At 57.1% G+C, this 16,095-nt stretch overlaps 1 protein-coding gene across 1 annotated transcript in view; it reads left to right on the forward strand.

Annotated features, from left to right (window-relative positions):
• Window positions 1-12,827, forward strand: part of KCNK17 (potassium two pore domain channel subfamily K member 17) — a 22,593-nt gene extending 9,766 nt beyond the window's left edge. Inside the window, exons 2-5 of the mRNA XM_006148612.3 lie at window positions 2,106-2,220; window positions 6,646-6,806; window positions 7,162-7,336; window positions 12,086-12,827. Coding sequence (XP_006148674.1) covers window positions 2,106-2,220; window positions 6,646-6,806; window positions 7,162-7,336; window positions 12,086-12,381 — 747 coding nt within the window. The 3' untranslated portion in view covers window positions 12,382-12,827. The remainder of the gene's footprint in view (window positions 1-2,105; window positions 2,221-6,645; window positions 6,807-7,161; window positions 7,337-12,085) is intronic.
• Window positions 12,828-16,095: the final 3,268 nt, after the last annotated feature.

The following is a 16,095-nucleotide window of genomic DNA, read 5'->3' on the forward strand; positions in this document are numbered from 1 at the left end:
GTCCTGGGAGGGGGGGGCAGAGAGGCCTGGGGGGGTGCAGGGCGGGAAACCAGTAGAGCTGAGGAGTCAGAGGAGGGTTCTTCTGAGCGAGGCAGATAGATGGAGGTCTTCAGACTTCCAGGAGGCAAGGCCAGGCTGGCATCTCCTCCACTGGGCAGATGCCTTCACCCTGGGCCTGGCTTGGTCTCCACATCCAAGCACTAGTCAGCCAGTCCCCCTGGCCCCAAATCCCTGCCCTGGTTCCTTTGCTGATGACCACAAGCCCTGAGCCCCAAAGTGTACAGCCTAGCCCAGGCCTGAAAAGCAACAAGTCAATGGGTTAATGAAGCGGCAGCATGGATCAGAGGGGGGTCCTGAACCCTGGGACTAGGCTGAGTTTCAGCAGTCGAGCTAGGGAGGGCAAGACCTATCTCTGCTAGGGACCTCACATGGGGCACCCCCGCACACTCCCGTCACGACCACCTGCGAACAGTGCGGCCCAGAGTGCAAGGTCCTGGTGCTGAGGCTGTGTACCTACAGTCCCCTGCAGAGGTGTGAGCTGCAAACCCAGGCTGGGAGGATGACTGGCGGTGAGGACAGCGACAGTAAACGCTTCCGCGCACTCTTATGGCATGCCACACGCTGTTCCTAGCACTGTTCCTCGCGCTGTACCTGTGTTGCTGGCTTGTCTCACTCCCTCACAGGTGGTTACTGTTATCACACCCATTTCAGAGGGGAGGGAACTAAGCCTCCGAGAGGTTAAATACCAATACGCGGCTACACAGCCCGCAGCTGGGGCCACGAGCCACTCTGAGTGCTGTTTCAGCATGACCTTGTACATGTGAGTGTTTCCCAGGGTTCCAGGCCCGCTCTCATCTCTGCATGCCTCCCCTCCACGCCATCCCGGCCCATTCCCACCTCAGTCCCTTCCTCAACCCTCCTGTGGCTTCAGTCATTCCCAGGAAGGAGAAGGATGTGGCTTCCAGCCATGCCTCCCCTCTGAGTACCAGACTTGTCTGTGCAACTTCTCAAATTCCTCGAGGCCAAGAGTGAACGGTTCCCCTCAGCCTCCCAGCCCTGCCCTCCGCTTGTTCTACACCTGCCATGGGCCCTGCATCCGCACACTCAATCCTCCACAATGCCTCCTCGCCGCCCATACATAATAGGGCCAGAGGCCTAGTCTCCTCTCCATCTCCTCTGGGTCACCCGGCCCAGGATGCAAGCCAGGCCCTCTCCAACATTCACCTCTGCAGCAGCCTCTCCTTTCTAGTCTGCCAACTCTTCCACGCTGCCACCTTCCCCAGAGCACAAACCTGACCTGCCTCTCCTTTGCTTAGTGACCTCGGATGGGCCTGCTGATCTGTTCCTGGCATGGCAGAGCCAAGCCCAGCCTGCCCCCAGTCACTTTTCAGTCTCCCTATTCTAGGTCCCAGGCAGTCTCATCTCCCAGCCTCTGTTCCTGCTGTCCCATGTGCCTAATGCCCTTGCGGTAGGAGCAATCCTGTCTAACCCTCAAGGAAAGCCCAGCCAAAATATCACCTCCTCCATGAAGCCTTCAGCCCCTGCCCTCCCTATATCCCTGCAGCATTTATTCCTGTTATGAGAATGGCAGATGCCAACCTTTAACAGGTACTGTTCCAAGTCTTTATGCATAATGTCTCACTAGCCCTCACAACAGTATTCTGTTTTGCAAATAGAGAAACTGAGGCACAGAGAAGTTAAGTAAGTCATGGATCACACAGCTGCACTGCCTCCTTAGTGCCTAACGTGGCATTGACCATCCCACGTGAGAGCTAATTAGGTTCATCCCTGGCCCACCAAGGGCTGAGGCCACGTCTCTTCCCTCCACGGGTTCCCTAAAAGCACTACATGGCACACCTAGCCCAGTATGTGTTTCAAGAAGGGGCGTGAGCAGGGGAAGAAAATGAACAGTGTGCTGTCACTCACCCCACACTGACCTGGGCTCTGCAGGAGAGAGGAGGCAGCTGGCCCCGCCTGTGTTTCTGGGGAGCCCCTGGTTGGTGCCGACTGGGCTGGATGGAACAGTGATTGTGAGGGCTGCATGTGTTGGGGTGCAGGGGCACGGCACCTCTCAGAGCTGGTGGTCACTACGGCCTCTCCTCCAGGACATCGTCCGAGCATACAGGAATGGAGCCAGCCTCTTGGGCAACACCACCAGCATGGGACGCTGGGAGCTCGTGGGCTCCTTCTTCTTCTCCGTGTCTACCATCACCACGATCGGTAAGGGCCAATGGCGCTAGGGACATGGGGCTGAGGTGGCCTCTCCCCAGGGGCAGGGCCCGCCTGCCTTCTGACGGACACCCAGGGTCTCAGGCTCTGAGAGCAGCCTGGCTCTGCAGCTCTGAGGCCACCTGGGAGCAGAAGCTTCCCCCATCCACCACCCAACCCCGGACCCGCTGACTTGGTTTCCGCATTTACCCAGACCCCTAGGGGGTTGGGAACACTGTTCAGGCTGGAGGAGTGCTGTTCTAGGGGGCTTCTGCCCGCACAGCTTTGGGGGATGCAGAGGGTCTCCCAGGGAGCAGGAAAGCTGTCTCTGGGCACTGTATCCCACCCAGTGCTGGCCCTGAGGGAGGCAGGTGGGGAGGTGAGGGGAAAGCTGGGAAGGAAGAAGAGGCAACACTCCCAAGAAGGAGCCTTTGAACCCCTGTTCTCAGCCCTGGGTGCGTAGCCATCCTACTCATCTCCCTGCCGTCAAAGACACTGCCCTGCCAGTGTCCCTCCTCAGCGCAGTCCTGGCCCCAGGTCTGCCACTGCCGGCCTCCTCACCCACATGGACACCTGGGCTAGTCCCAGGACAGCCATGGCCGAACTTGTCCCAGCAGAGTATCTGGGAGCCATTGTGAGGAGGAGCCACTTGGATCCCTGCAGCTCTGAAACCCAGAAAGTAAAGCAAATCCCATTGGCCCTGACGCCCAGCTCTAGCCGCTGAGTGACATGGAGCTCACCACCAGGTGGCAGGCTGACACCACGGGTGACACACTAACCACTTCTGAGCCGCTGGCCAGCTAGGAGCTTCTCTCCAGAGACACCAGTATACCCGCTCCTGTGCTCCTCAGAGCCGGCCCACACAAGAGTGCCCGGGGACGCTCCGACTACTTTTAAATCAGCCAGTGCTTCTTGGAAGTGGATCTTGGCTACATGGGCACTCGGGCGATCCTTGAAACAAGCATGCTTGGCAGGCCCATCTCTCTCTGCAGACTCCAAGCCCCTGGCCAAGGTGCCATTCCCGAGGTCTAGTACCAGGCCCAGCATCCACAGATGCTCAGAAACTGCTGCCTTGTAAACGAAGCCCACTGAGCATGCACCAGCCAGTATGTGCTGAGTTCAAGGGTGGCAGATACTGAGGCACAGTATCGCCATGGATGAGGCCTCCCCAAAGTGTGAACCCCACACCTCCTTACACCCTCGGCCTTAGGCCCGTGACTTTGGCCCACCAAACTCAGAGTCTTGCAGCCTGTCTCTCCCCAGCTCTCCCAGTCCTAGACGAGACTATTCCCCTGCCCCTCCCTCTCCACTCATTTCTGCCATAAAACGGACTCAGCCAGTGTGAGGGTAAAAATGGCAGAGGAAGGGGTCCTTGCCCCCCCCCAGTACTGTGGCATACACCCAGGGTCCCCCGGGCACCATTCCAGGCTCTGTGCAGGGCGCTCTTCCATTTGCAATCTCATGTTGTCCACGCGGCAACCTCCAGGGAGAGGTCTTACTACTATCATGTCACAGGTGAGGAAACGGAGGCCCCAGACGTCAGCCGGTGGCGGTCACACAGCCAGTGGGCAGCAGGACTGGCATTTGAAGCAGCTGGAGGGCTGCCTTGCTCCCTTCCACGGTCCCTGCCGTTGGACAAGGGGAGTGAGGAATAGGGGAGGCATCCCACACCACAGGAGGCAGGAGGTAGCCGTCCTTGGGTGAGCAGCGGGAGCTCACGCTTCTGATTCCGATCACACACATGTGTGCGCACACACAGGGACACACCAGGGGGAATTTAGGGAGAGGAGGAGGTGAGGGGAGAGGGGGTACTGGAGACACTGTGAAGGAAGGAACAGGTATACTGAGAGCCTTGGTGGAGGGCGGCCTCCTTGGCAACCCCATTACCCTGGAACCAGCACCTGTAAGGGCTGTTACTTCACAAACCCTAAGCCCAAACAGGGTCTGAAAAGACACGTGGCTACCCCTGGCCAGGAAGACAGGCCTAGGTCCAGAAAGATCCCTCATCTCTAACTCATCCCACCGGCTCATTTGTGGTATACGGGCAATGGGCTGTTGTCCATATGACGGCCACTGAAAGACTCGCTGCTGCAGGAACAGTGAGGCAGGGACATGAACAGAGTAAGGGGACAGGCTATGCCAGCGTCGGGGAAGACCTCTGCCGGCAAGTGCGCAGTCCTGAGGTGGCAGTGGGACCGGTGAGTTCAGGAAACCTGTAACGGAGGTGCGAGTGGCTGGGGAGGGCTGGACAGGACGGCTGAGTTCAGAGAGTGCAGAGGAGCCCCATCACAGAGGCCCTCGAGGGGGCCAGGGCTCCTCACAAGGAGGCAGGCTGCAGTGAGTGGCAGCTCGGGTGGGGCTGTGGCCACCAGCAGTCAGCAGGTAGGGGAGGGCTTCGCTGGCACCCACTGACTGCTGAGCTGAGGGATAACGGAAAGAGGAGAAAGCCCTGCCGATGCCGGACTTAGAAAGCCACGGGGCTCCATGGGAGCCCTCCTGGGGCTGAGTCTGAGTGCCACCCTTCCACTGGAGAGAACTGAATGAAAAGAACCCCAGCAACATGTGTGTGTGTGTGCGTGTGCGTGTGCGTGTGAGTGTGTATAGAGGGGGTAAACAGGGTTTTCAGGGGGACCCACAGCTGGAAGAGGAGGGGTTGTGAGGAGGCTTCAGAAAGAAGAATGGAAACCAAGTGGTTTCCTCTCCCCCAGATGCAGAAAAAGAATTGCCTCCTGTAGAAAAGGAAACCTAGAAAGCCCAGAAGGGAAGTTGCTTCAAATCCTCAGATAGCAGTCAGCTCAGAGGGATTTCATTCATTCATTCAACAAACATCACCTTGTATAAACTGGACACCTCAGGGCTCATTCCCATCTCTAGCACATCTCCCTTGCCTCATTTCATCCCCAGGCCACATTGTAGGTGACGTCAACACCCCCGTTTTACAGATAAGGGAACAGAGACTGGAAAGGTCGAACGCTTGCCTGAGGTCCCATGGCCTGCAAGGAGTAGAGCTGAGATTCAAATCTAGGAAGGGCGTCAGACTCCGGAGCCCAGGACGTGTACATGCTCTGGCCTCTCTCAGGGCCCCTCAGTAAGGTGGGGGTGCCTGTAAACCTTCAGGCTTGATACAGTGCAGGTGAGCGCAGGGCGTGTGGGTGCACGGACCCTGTCCAGGGGGATGTCAGGCAATGCCACGGGTATTTGTTCACTTAATTACACAGTCCCTCTGCATGTCCTCATTCATTCATTTATTCAACACTCATTCTTACACTCATTCAACACGCACGTGGTGGTGAGTGCCCATACGTGCCAGGGGTGCGGGTGCTGAGCCTATGAGGATGATTTAGACCTAGTCCCCGTTCTTGAAGGGCTCACAATACTTGAGGGAGGCAGACTAGGAAATAATCATTCTCCCACAGAGGGGGATTCTCAGCAGAGTGGTGGGGGAGCCCTGGCTGAAGACGGCTGTCCTGGAGAGGGGGGAATGGCAGAGAGCAGAAACCCGCTCTTGGTGGAGGGAGAGGGAGCATCAGGTTTGAAAGCACTGAGGCAGGAGCATGGCCATAGCTGGGAAAGTAGGGCACCCGAGGAGGCTCAGAGACTTTGGCGTTTTCCCCAGCAGGCCTGGGGACAAAGGGAAGGAGATTACCTGAGTAACGGCATAACCAGGTTTGCATTTTAGAAAGACAAGACCGTGGTGGTGACCAAGAGTGGCCGACTGAGTTCTTTTCTGGACATTTCGGCCTCCCCTAGTCTCTCCCAGCCCATATCTTCTTGACCAGAGGTCCCAACTCCCACCTCCCCTGGGTCAGAGGGTGGCTCGTTGCCTGCCCCATTTGAGGCAGAATTAGATGTGCAGGAGATAGGCTGGGGGGAAAGCGGCGAAGGCTGAGCGAGAAGCAAGATGATGAAAGTCTCAGAGTGCACGCAGGCTGGCGCCTGTGAGCGGAGAGAGGAATGTCTGGGATGCCTCCGGCAGATGACAGGAGCCAGAGCAATAGGTGTCTATGAGAGGACCCCCGCCCTGGGCAGAGGCAGCCAGCTTGGTGCCCCACCATGCCCAGCCATGGCTGGCAGCAGCCTGGAGACGCCTGGCCTCAGCTTGAATGGTGCAGCACACCCACAGGTGCAGAGTGGAGCTCTGGCTCTCCCCCACCCCTCTCCTACATCCTTCAGCCCACACAGAGGGAGATGAAGAGAAGAGAGACTCTCACACTTGGGCTTGAGCCCATGCATGCTGCTGAGCCTCCTGGAGCTCCGGTGCTCCGGTCTGTAAAACATGGGACACAATCCTGATTCGGAAGGGAATCGGGATGCCTGGATGCCTAGTGCCCGACACGGGAAGGGAAGGCCTTGATAAATAGCAGCCACCCCACTGGAGGGCTGTGCAGGACGGCAGGGCTGGGCTGCAAAGGCCCTCAAGTGTCCCCCTTATTGCAGGCTATGGCAACCTGAGCCCCCACACAATGCCTGCACGCCTCTTCTGCATCTTCTTTGCTCTTGTGGGGATCCCGCTCAACCTCGTGGTGCTCAACCGACTGGGCCATCTCATGCAGCGGGGAGTACACAGCTGTGCCCGCAGGCTAGGGGGCACCTGGCAGGTGAGGGGGCTGAGTGGGGGACAGGAGTCACTTCTAGAATGAGGGACTGTGGGGACTCGAGGTCACTGATGGCCAGGGCTGGGAGCAGAGGTGACTGATGGGGATGTGGTGGGATTGCGGGGCGGGGAAGGAGGGGAGCAGTGGGGAGGGGGCGCTGGTCACTGCACAAATTGAGGGTCTCTAGTAACGAAAGGGCACCAGGAATGGAACCTGGGGGACACACCAAGTAGAGAGAGCCCTGGGCAGCCCTTCTTATAGGGCAGAGCACTCGCCTGCCCTAGCCCAGCACCCCAGCCCAGCTGTTCCCTCCAACCACGCAGAGGCCACTGGGGGCTGATGCTGTGTGCACCCACAGGACCCTGCCAAGGCTAAGTGGCTGGCAGGCTCCGGCGCCCTGCTCTCTGGCCTCCTGCTTTTCCTGCTGCTCCCGCCGCTGCTCTTCTCACTCATGGAGGGCTGGACCTACTTGGAGGGCTTCTACTTTGCCTTCATCACCCTCAGCACCGTGGGCTTCGGGGACTACGTGATTGGTAAGAACCCCAGGCTTCCAGGCCGCCCCTCCCATGCATCTGCTCCCAGCTGGCACCTGCTGGGCACCTGCTGGGAGCCAGCCCACGTGGGTGCTCAGAGCCTCGAGCCCAGAGGACCAGTCCTTGGCAGGTTCAGCTCACCTTCATTGTGTGCGGGCTAACCGTTCTGAGAGTTCTCCAGATAAGGGGAGTCCCTGACCTTCCCCCTCTGTCCTTTCCCCAGGTCTTCCCTCCCCACTCCACCCTGCCCCATGAAAGGGATCAGGCAGGAGAGGCTGGGAGACTCATGAAACCTCAGCTTCCCCCATGCGCTGTGGGGAAACTCTGGGGAAAGGCCTCATGATCCAGGGAGCCCAATGAGGGGTTTAATCAGTGGTCACCACCCACCATGAGCATGACGAGGGCCCCAAGAGCCGCTGGTCTTGCAGGATACAGTTGAGGCGTTCCCAGCAGGTGACAGTGGAGGACCCCCAACTCAGCCTCATCATGGACCCCACTCTGGCCTCTGAAGGTCCCGAGCTGAGCAATGGCCCCTGACACCACTGAGCACAGGGCGTCTCTGTGACCCTGGAGTGGAGACAGGGCCCTGCCCTTCTTCATCCTTTCAGCCACAGAACCCAGCCTGGAATCGAGAAACGCGGTTCTGCCAAAGGAACCAGCAGCTAGTTCATCAGGCAACCTAGAAGGATGGTTTCATCCCCGTTTACCCAAGGACGGAGGTGAAGCTCGGAGAGGCCAGGCCATTTCCCTGAGCTTGCACAGCTAGTGAGCCAGTGAACTCAGATTTGTTTGACTCTCAAATTCATACTGTTTTTAAGGAATTATTTAATTCTATTATAACTTTTTAAAAAACTTTGCTATGGGGGGACCAACAGATGGCATAATGGCTACATCACTGGACTCCCATGTAGTTGACGGCTGCTCAAGTCCCGGACCCAGTGACTTAAACTCACGCCAGATGTGTGCGCATGGGTGCCCAAGATCCTGAGAGGAGAACAGAGGAGAAGGGATTGTGGTGTGGCCATCCCCCCGGGGAATGATTTCTCGCTTTCTGTCTCTCTGTCTCTCTCTGTCTCTCTGGCGAGCACACATGCCCTATAGCAAAAACCTCTCAAAAAAATTTTTTTTTTGCTATAGGGTACAGAGATAGAGAAGGAAAGTCACCAGCTCCAGGATTTGAACCGCAGTCGATCAGGTAGAAGTCCACCTGCTGGCCCAAAATTCATACTCTTTCAAGAAACCTCACGACTCTCCTCTCTGGCCTCAGTGTCCCTGTCTGTAAAACAAGGGACCTGGCCTAAGTGATAGTTAAGACCCCAGGGTGCCTTCTGGCCTCTGTGTGCAAGGCCCCCTTCCCTGTGCGTCTCCTTCCCCAGGAAGTGGGGTCCAGTGTCTGGGACATCGTGCTGCACCCTGCCTGGTCTGCCCCTTCCTGGGAGCACTTCGCTCTGGAAGGAAATCCCTGGGAAAGCTTCTTCCAGCCAGCTCACACCCCGCCTCTGTCCTCAGAATGGGGAATGTGTCTGAGGGAGACTGAGCTCAGCAGCTACTTCTGAGATTCTGAGATCTGTCCTCTCCTCTCCGTCCCCACTGTCACTTCCTTAGTCCAGGCAGACCTGGGGCACACAGCTGCACAGATGGGGCACTGCACAGCCCTGAAGGGGTGCCGTTCACACAGAGAATAAGAGGGCGGCACCCCTGCGCCCTCTGGACTCTCGTGACCTTTAAAAGTTACGGGTGCTATCATGTCCCCTGCCCAGCCCTCTGCAAATCTTTCATGTTTTCTCATAGTCTTGGGATCATCTAAAATCCATAAGTAGGCCTGTAGGGCTCTCTATGACCTCTCCACTCTGAGCTCTGTCCCTTCCACGTGGCACTCAAGCCACCATGAAATACTCCCCTCACCCACTGTCACGGCAGGTCCTGCAGCAGCCCTCCTGGAAGCTGGCCCAGGGACACCCATGTGGAGTCGAAGGGATTCTCAGTGAAGATGACCTAAGACCCTGCAGTCCCCTAAGGCAGGACAGGGGAATGGGAAGTGGAGACAGCCTCTCTAGCCCGGGGCACTCAGGAGGGAAAGACTGGTCAACCCCATGGACAGGCCATGGCTGACACCTGCTCAGCCAGTCTCTGCAGAAGTGAGATAGGCTGGCTGGTCTTTGCGGCCCTGTGGGAGCAGCAGGGAGGCAGGAGGCTGGTATTTAGGGAATGGGCCTCCAAAATGCCCTGAGGAGTCCTGGCCTAAAACCTTCAAAGGCCCTTTAAGCCCAGAGGGGCTGCCTAGACAGACCGCACATGTGTGCCTGGTGGCTGCAGCAATGAACAGATGCCCCCTGCGCCACCTCTCCAGAGATGTGCTACCACTCTGGGTCCCTCTGTGGCCATTTCAGTGCCCCAGACAAGTGAGCATACTGAGAGCCCTTGACTGCTTCATCAGCAAGAATCTCCCTTAGGGACCAGCAGATGGTGTAATGGCTATGTCGCTGGACTCCCATGTAGTTGACCGTGGTTCGAGTTCTGGACCCGGTGGCTTAAACTCACGCTGGGCACGTGTGCATGCGTGCCCAAGACCCCGAGAGGAGAAAGGAGGAGAAGGGATTTCAGCGTGGCCATCCCCCCGGTGGGTGATTTCTCGCTTTCTGTCTCTCTGTTTCTCCCTGTCTTCCTGGTGAGCAGACACGCCCTATAGCAAAAATCTCTCCCTCCCCCCCAACCCAGAAAAGAAATCTTTCGTACACAGATGGGGAAACTGATGTCCAGAGGAGAGAAAGGACTTAAGTCATAGAGCAGACAAGTCAGGGCTCCTCACATGTTCCAGAATCTTCCACACCTCTCCTAAAGTTCTCAGGGACAGGGTCAACCCCTTTCATGGATGGGCAAGCCAAGGTCCACCTCCTGGCCACTGCGTGTCCTTTGTCTCCATGTCAGCAGCCCCAAGATGTCATCACAGACTCTTCTCTTTGCCCAAAGGCTGTGGCCAGAGCGGCCCCAGGTCCCCGCCACTGCCCCTCCCTAGCCCCATAACCCTTGCATCCCCCAATTGCATTTGCAGCTTAGTCGAGCGCCTTGCCAGCTGCCGAGTCTCCTGCCACTTATGATTTCAGCTAAAACAATGAAATAAAAGGAAAGAAGAACACCTCCTCCCTCGGTTGCCAGGAGCAAGCTGAGCTGGCGGGTGGCAGGGCTAGAAAGCTGGCTCACTGCTGATCTCATTTGGGACCCTCAGCGGAAGCATGGCCCCAAAACCCAATCGGCCTAATCTAATCCCAGTTCCTGCCAGGCAGTGGGGGTCAGCTTCTGGGGTGCAGCCTCAGCCAGTGCTGGGGTCCCAGAGAGGGGCCCAACCCTGGGGGAACAGGACAAAGAGTCTGTCTTGGGGCCCGCGGGAAGGCTGGGGCGTGGGCAGAGATGTGGTACAGGGAAACAATAAGGCCAAGGAAACACGAGAGCAGATCACCCTCTCGCAATGATCCCAGCAAGACAGACCCCCGGAGCAGACAAGGGAGAGGGCCAAGTTATAGGCGGGCCCTTGACGAGCCCCACAGCAAGCGCTGTCTGCCCCTTGCCCAAAACCGGTGGTGCCGGGACATCCAATTGTGGAGGAACGAGCTCCCTCAGGTTGCACCTGCCCGTGCCGGCCAGCACTCTGAGCACTTCAGATGCGTTAGCCCACGTGACCATCATGATGGGCATGGGGAGACGGGCCTGGGGTCTCCGTCTTCCAGCAGAAGCACACGGGCATGAGAGAGTGTGACGTGGCTGCAGCTGGTCTGTAGGGAGGGGACGGAGCTGAGATCTGAAGGGGAAGGGGCGGTTAGCCAGGCCGAGAGGAGTTGGGATTGGAGCCAAGGGGGCAGCAGGTACCAAGGCCCCAAGGCAGGGAGGATGAGAGATGGAGAAGTGGACAGACCAAGGGGTAAGGAAGTAGGTACGGCACCCTGAGGTTAGGGTTCTAAAAGCCAAGCAGGCGACATATCCCCATCTCAGGTGACAGAGGTCACGCAGTTCCCAAGAACTGAGACAGGAAACACACCAGGACACTTCAACTCTTCCTTCCTGAACCCTCTGGCTCCAGCAGGCTACCTTCTTCCAGACAGGAGAAAGCCAGCAGAGACAGAGAAGCAGGAGCGCCAGCACCACAGTCTCCTGGAGGGCTCGTGGCACAGGCCGCTGGGCCTGCCCTCGGAGTCTCTGATGCAGCAGGTCTGGAGTGGGGCCTGTCATTTGCTCTCAGGTGGTGCCGATGCACCTGAGCCAAGGACCTACCTTTAAGAACCACCAGGGTGGGGGCCAGCAGGTGGTGTGGTGATTGGGTCTCTGGACTCACACATGGCTGACCATGGTTCAAGTCCTGGACATGGCAGCTTGCTTTCACATTTTTTCTCTCTCTCTCTCTCTCTCCCTCTCTCTCTCTGTTTCTCTACAATGACCCCAGCAAGTTAAATAATAATAATAAATCATTCTTAAAAAAGAAGAAGAAAAAAAAAAACAGAATGGAAGATAAACAACACTCTTTCAGGAAGATAAAAGGAAATGTAGCTTCCAAAGCCAACTGCCAATCCAGGGAAGCTTCCTAGAACCCTAGGGGGGCGATGACAAGGCCAGGAATCTCAGATTAGTCTGGATTCCCCAGATTCTGTCCTGAGGATGCCTCGATTTGCTCACACAAGCCATGTATCACTGTTTCTATTTTGGAATGTGGTCCTGCCTTCCCCAGGCCTGCATCCTCTGACCTGGCCTCTCCCCCAGGGATGAAACCCTCCCGGAAGTACCCCCTGTGGTACAAGAACACAGTGTCCCTGTGGATCCTCTTTGGGATGGCGTGGCTAGCCCTGATCATCAAGCTGATCCTCTCCCTGCTGGAGACCCCAGGTGGCGCGTGCTCCTGCCACCACCACAGCTCCAAGTCCCGAAGCTGGAAGCAGGGCCCAGATAGGGAGCTGGAGTTCTGCTCGTCACAGCGAGACTGCCATCCAGAGCCTACGGGAGTCACACAGCACCTGGAACCCTCTACCCAGGTCACACACTGTGGCGAGGACTCCTAGTTATACCCTGGTATGTGCTTACTCTTCCTCCTCAGTACCAACACCCCGGTTTTGAGTTGCCACATGATCACTCAGACTAAAGACTACTTTTTCATCCTCCCTTGAGGGTAGGTGCAGCTATATGATAAGTCTACCCAATAGGATATACAAAGATATATCCTGTGTGAATTATGGTATATGACTTGTGGAACGGGAGGCCGGCAGGCACCCCCCTCTTCTACACTTCCTTCCTCTAGTTGGCTTTAATGCTGATATGATGGGTGGAGCTCTGGCAGCCATATTGCACCTTGAGGTAGAGGCCATGTTTGGGATTGGTGGATTGGTGGCACAATAAAATGGAAAGAGCCTGGATCCCTAATGATCACAGAGCCATCGTAACAAACCTGGACTAAGTACCACCTGATTTTGTTTATGTGAGAGAAATAAATGTCTTATTTAACACACTATTATTTGAGTGTTTCATAACCAAGCCCAAATGTAATTAACACACATACCCAGAGACAAAGGCAGCATTTCAGACTGGAGCCTATGGAGAGAGACCCCTGCCATCCACCCCCCAGGTGAGTTTTCCCAGGACTAACAGAGGGAGATCCTCCAGGTATGCTAAAGATGTCCAGATAACTCCGGGCCAATATGGCCAGCAGGTCTCTGGTCCCAGGTGGGCAGATGGATCTTTGCTTTATTGTTCATTGACATCACAGAAGAGCCAGGGGCAGCCCGGCGGGCTCCCCCTGCCTCTCCCTGGCCAGGCAGGGTTGCAGTCTCTTGTTTCAGAGCATCTCACCCTGAGCACTTCTGTCACTCACTCAGGGTTGCTGCAGAGGCGGCACGTACCGCAGCGGCCCTGCCTTGCACACACGCACGCCCAGGTCTTCACACCCACCAGCACCTGGTGGCACCTGGGGCGGCTGGACTCCTGACCTTGGTGTGCACCTCGGAGTCCCGTCCCTCCCTCCGTCCTATAGGGAACACCACAGGGGACCGGGGAGCTCCATGACCCCCTCCCTGGAGACAAACCTCGGTCTCAAGGCGCTGCTAGAACTGGGTCAGGGAAACTTTTCAACCAAGGACAAAGTGAGGGCTGTTACATCCGCCCTCTGGCCATCTCACCTGGCCCCGGGTGGACCAAGGCCAGACCAAAGGGCAATGCCAAGAATAAACAACAGGGCCCAGGCCCGCTCCTGAGGCCCACAGGCTGGCAGAGGAAGCAGAGGTATTAAGAGATGACTGGACGTCTGGGAGTGACATCTTTGCTCCAGAAAGAGACTCCAGCAACTCAACCCTGGATGGACAGGCCAGAGCATGGAGCTGGCTGCTGTGGTGTCTACTCCATCTTGCCTCGGGACCCTTTCTTTTTATGCCTGGACCCCTGGACTCAGAGTCTCTCTCTCTCTTTCTCCTACTCCCCATCAAGCCTTTCACCGTACCTTCATGCTCAGAAATGCTTGCACCAACCTAGGGTCCCGGGCATATGGCCCAGAAGAAGACTTCTGCCTGGTCAGTTCTTACAGATGCTGGCTTCGTAGCCAATGAGAAGAGTTGCTGGAACTCTGGAGTCCCTATCCAGAATGTGGGTTTGTGGGGTGGGTGAGTAGGGTGGGGGTGGGGGTTGTGAGGGTCCATGTTGGGGAACTACCTGGAAAGGCCTGGCACTAGGAAAGGACGAGAATATCAGGCCTGGCAGAAATCACAGGACGGGCTGGACAGGGACGTCGTGGCACATGGGCAAGAGGGAAGGACGCAGGAGTGAGGATGATACGAGAGGGGCAGGCCCAGAAAGCTGTCGTGGTCTTCAGGCAAGGAACCAAGTTTAATTATTCCATACACCCTCAGCCAGGCCACCAAGTTGTGAGGAGGAGGGAAGAGGCACCCCAAAGTGTGGCCATGAAAGGTGCTGAGTTGGGGCGAGCTCTTCCAGGAGAAATCCTGGCTCCTCCGCTTCCCAGCTCTGGGACTCTGGGCAAAGCTTGCACCTGCTCTTTTCTCTGTGCAATGGAGAGGGGCATGTCGAATTCCCAGAATGAACGAGCCGGTGAGTGTAAAGAACTGAGAAGGGCACCAGCCCGTGGCATGGTGGGTAAGGCAGCTGGATCCCACATGGCCAACTGTCTGTTCGAGTTCCAGATCCAGTGGCTTGCAAAACATGCCAGATGCTCGTGCGTGTGTGCCCAGAATCCCACCAGGAGGGAGGCGCGGAGGAGAAGGGAGCGCGATGTTACTAGGGTGGGCTAACTTCCCTCCCTCCCTTTCTGTCTCCCTATGTGCGTACAATTTTAAAAATTAAATAAATAGAAGAACTGAGAAGAGTGTGTGTCAGCGCCGTGCATTTCAGCTATCAGCCTCCCCCAGCCAGGTCCAGTGGACAGGCCGGGAGGAAGCAGAGGCTCTGCGGGCCAGCTCGTACGTGGCGACAGCACCTCTGCTCACCCCTCTCAGGGTTGGCCAGGCACACTGGGCTGAGCCAGTGGTGACGCAGGACTGAGCCCTGCCCGTGGGGGCTCCCAGGCTGAGACCATTGTGCTGCTAGCCAGAAGGAGGGGTCTGCACACATGACTCACAGGGGAACCTGGAGGCAGAGACCAGGAGTTGCATGCCCAGTGTCCAAATGGAGGGCCAGGGGACTGGCCACTGCCGCTCCCACATGCCCAAGTGCGGTGGCCGCCTCTGCCTTCCCCACGCCCCGGTTCGCTTCCCTGGTTTGCAGCTTCAGGCCAGATCAGACAGCATCATTGGGGTGGGGTGGGGGGGTTCGCTCTAAAGCGGGCATCTTTCATCATCATCGTGATTCCTAACTCCCTAACACGTATCGAGGTGCATCATGTGCCTCGGTTTTCCCGCCTGTTTAAGAAACGTCTGGCTTCCGGGACCCTACATCTTACTGACTACCCCTGCGAGCTTCTGTCTGGGTTGGGCTAATGAGCCGCTTCACAGAGGGCAGTTCTGACCACTCCCATCCCAGCCCTCCTGAGACTGTTTTGTTTGACTCCAAGGTGATCTCATCCTCTCTCCCTGTCTCTTTCTTTTTAAGTTTCTTTCTTTCTTTCTTTTATGAGCAAGAGAGACAAGACAGAGAGATAATACCTCAACAGGGTCCTGATACCACGGTCCTACCCCAGCCTCCACCTGCCCTGGATCATCGGACGCACAAGCCCTCGACTTTCAGAAGGGTCTCTGGACTTGAACCTGGAAACTTCCCGTGGGTCAGCCTGGCAGTATCCCAGCTCATAGCTGCACCATCATCCAGCCCCGCTCTGCCTTTCTCTCTGTGTGTCTCTGTCTCCCGCCTCCCACACCCCTCACTCACAGGATCCTGACACAGAGAAAAGGAAATCTGCACCAAGATCTCCAGGCCCCGGCCCCTCCCTCATGTCCTCGCCAATGCGGACGGTCCGGCTGCAGGCGGGCGAAGCCACACCAGAGGACTTGACTCAGTGGAAGCTGGGGGACTCCTCGGTCAGGGACAACAGCTTTGCTGAGATTCTCCAGCCCTGATTACTCTGGGCTCTTACCTCACCGCGTCCCCACCCTTGGGCTCCAGGCCCAGAGAGCACCACCCTGAAGGAGGCCCCACTGACCACCCCTCATCCACCTTCCCAAACCACACACAGTTCAGGTCCCCACCCCTCTAAGCCCCCACCCACACTCGCCCCACTGTCCTCCAACCCCCCCAGCCACACACAGTGCCAAATCCTGTGCCTCCTGCCTGGCCTCTGG

This window comes from Tupaia chinensis, unplaced genomic scaffold (genome assembly GCF_000334495.1).
Source record: "Tupaia chinensis unplaced genomic scaffold, TupChi_1.0 Scaffold000238_1, whole genome shotgun sequence".
Taxonomy (NCBI): Eukaryota; Metazoa; Chordata; class Mammalia; order Scandentia; family Tupaiidae; genus Tupaia; species Tupaia belangeri.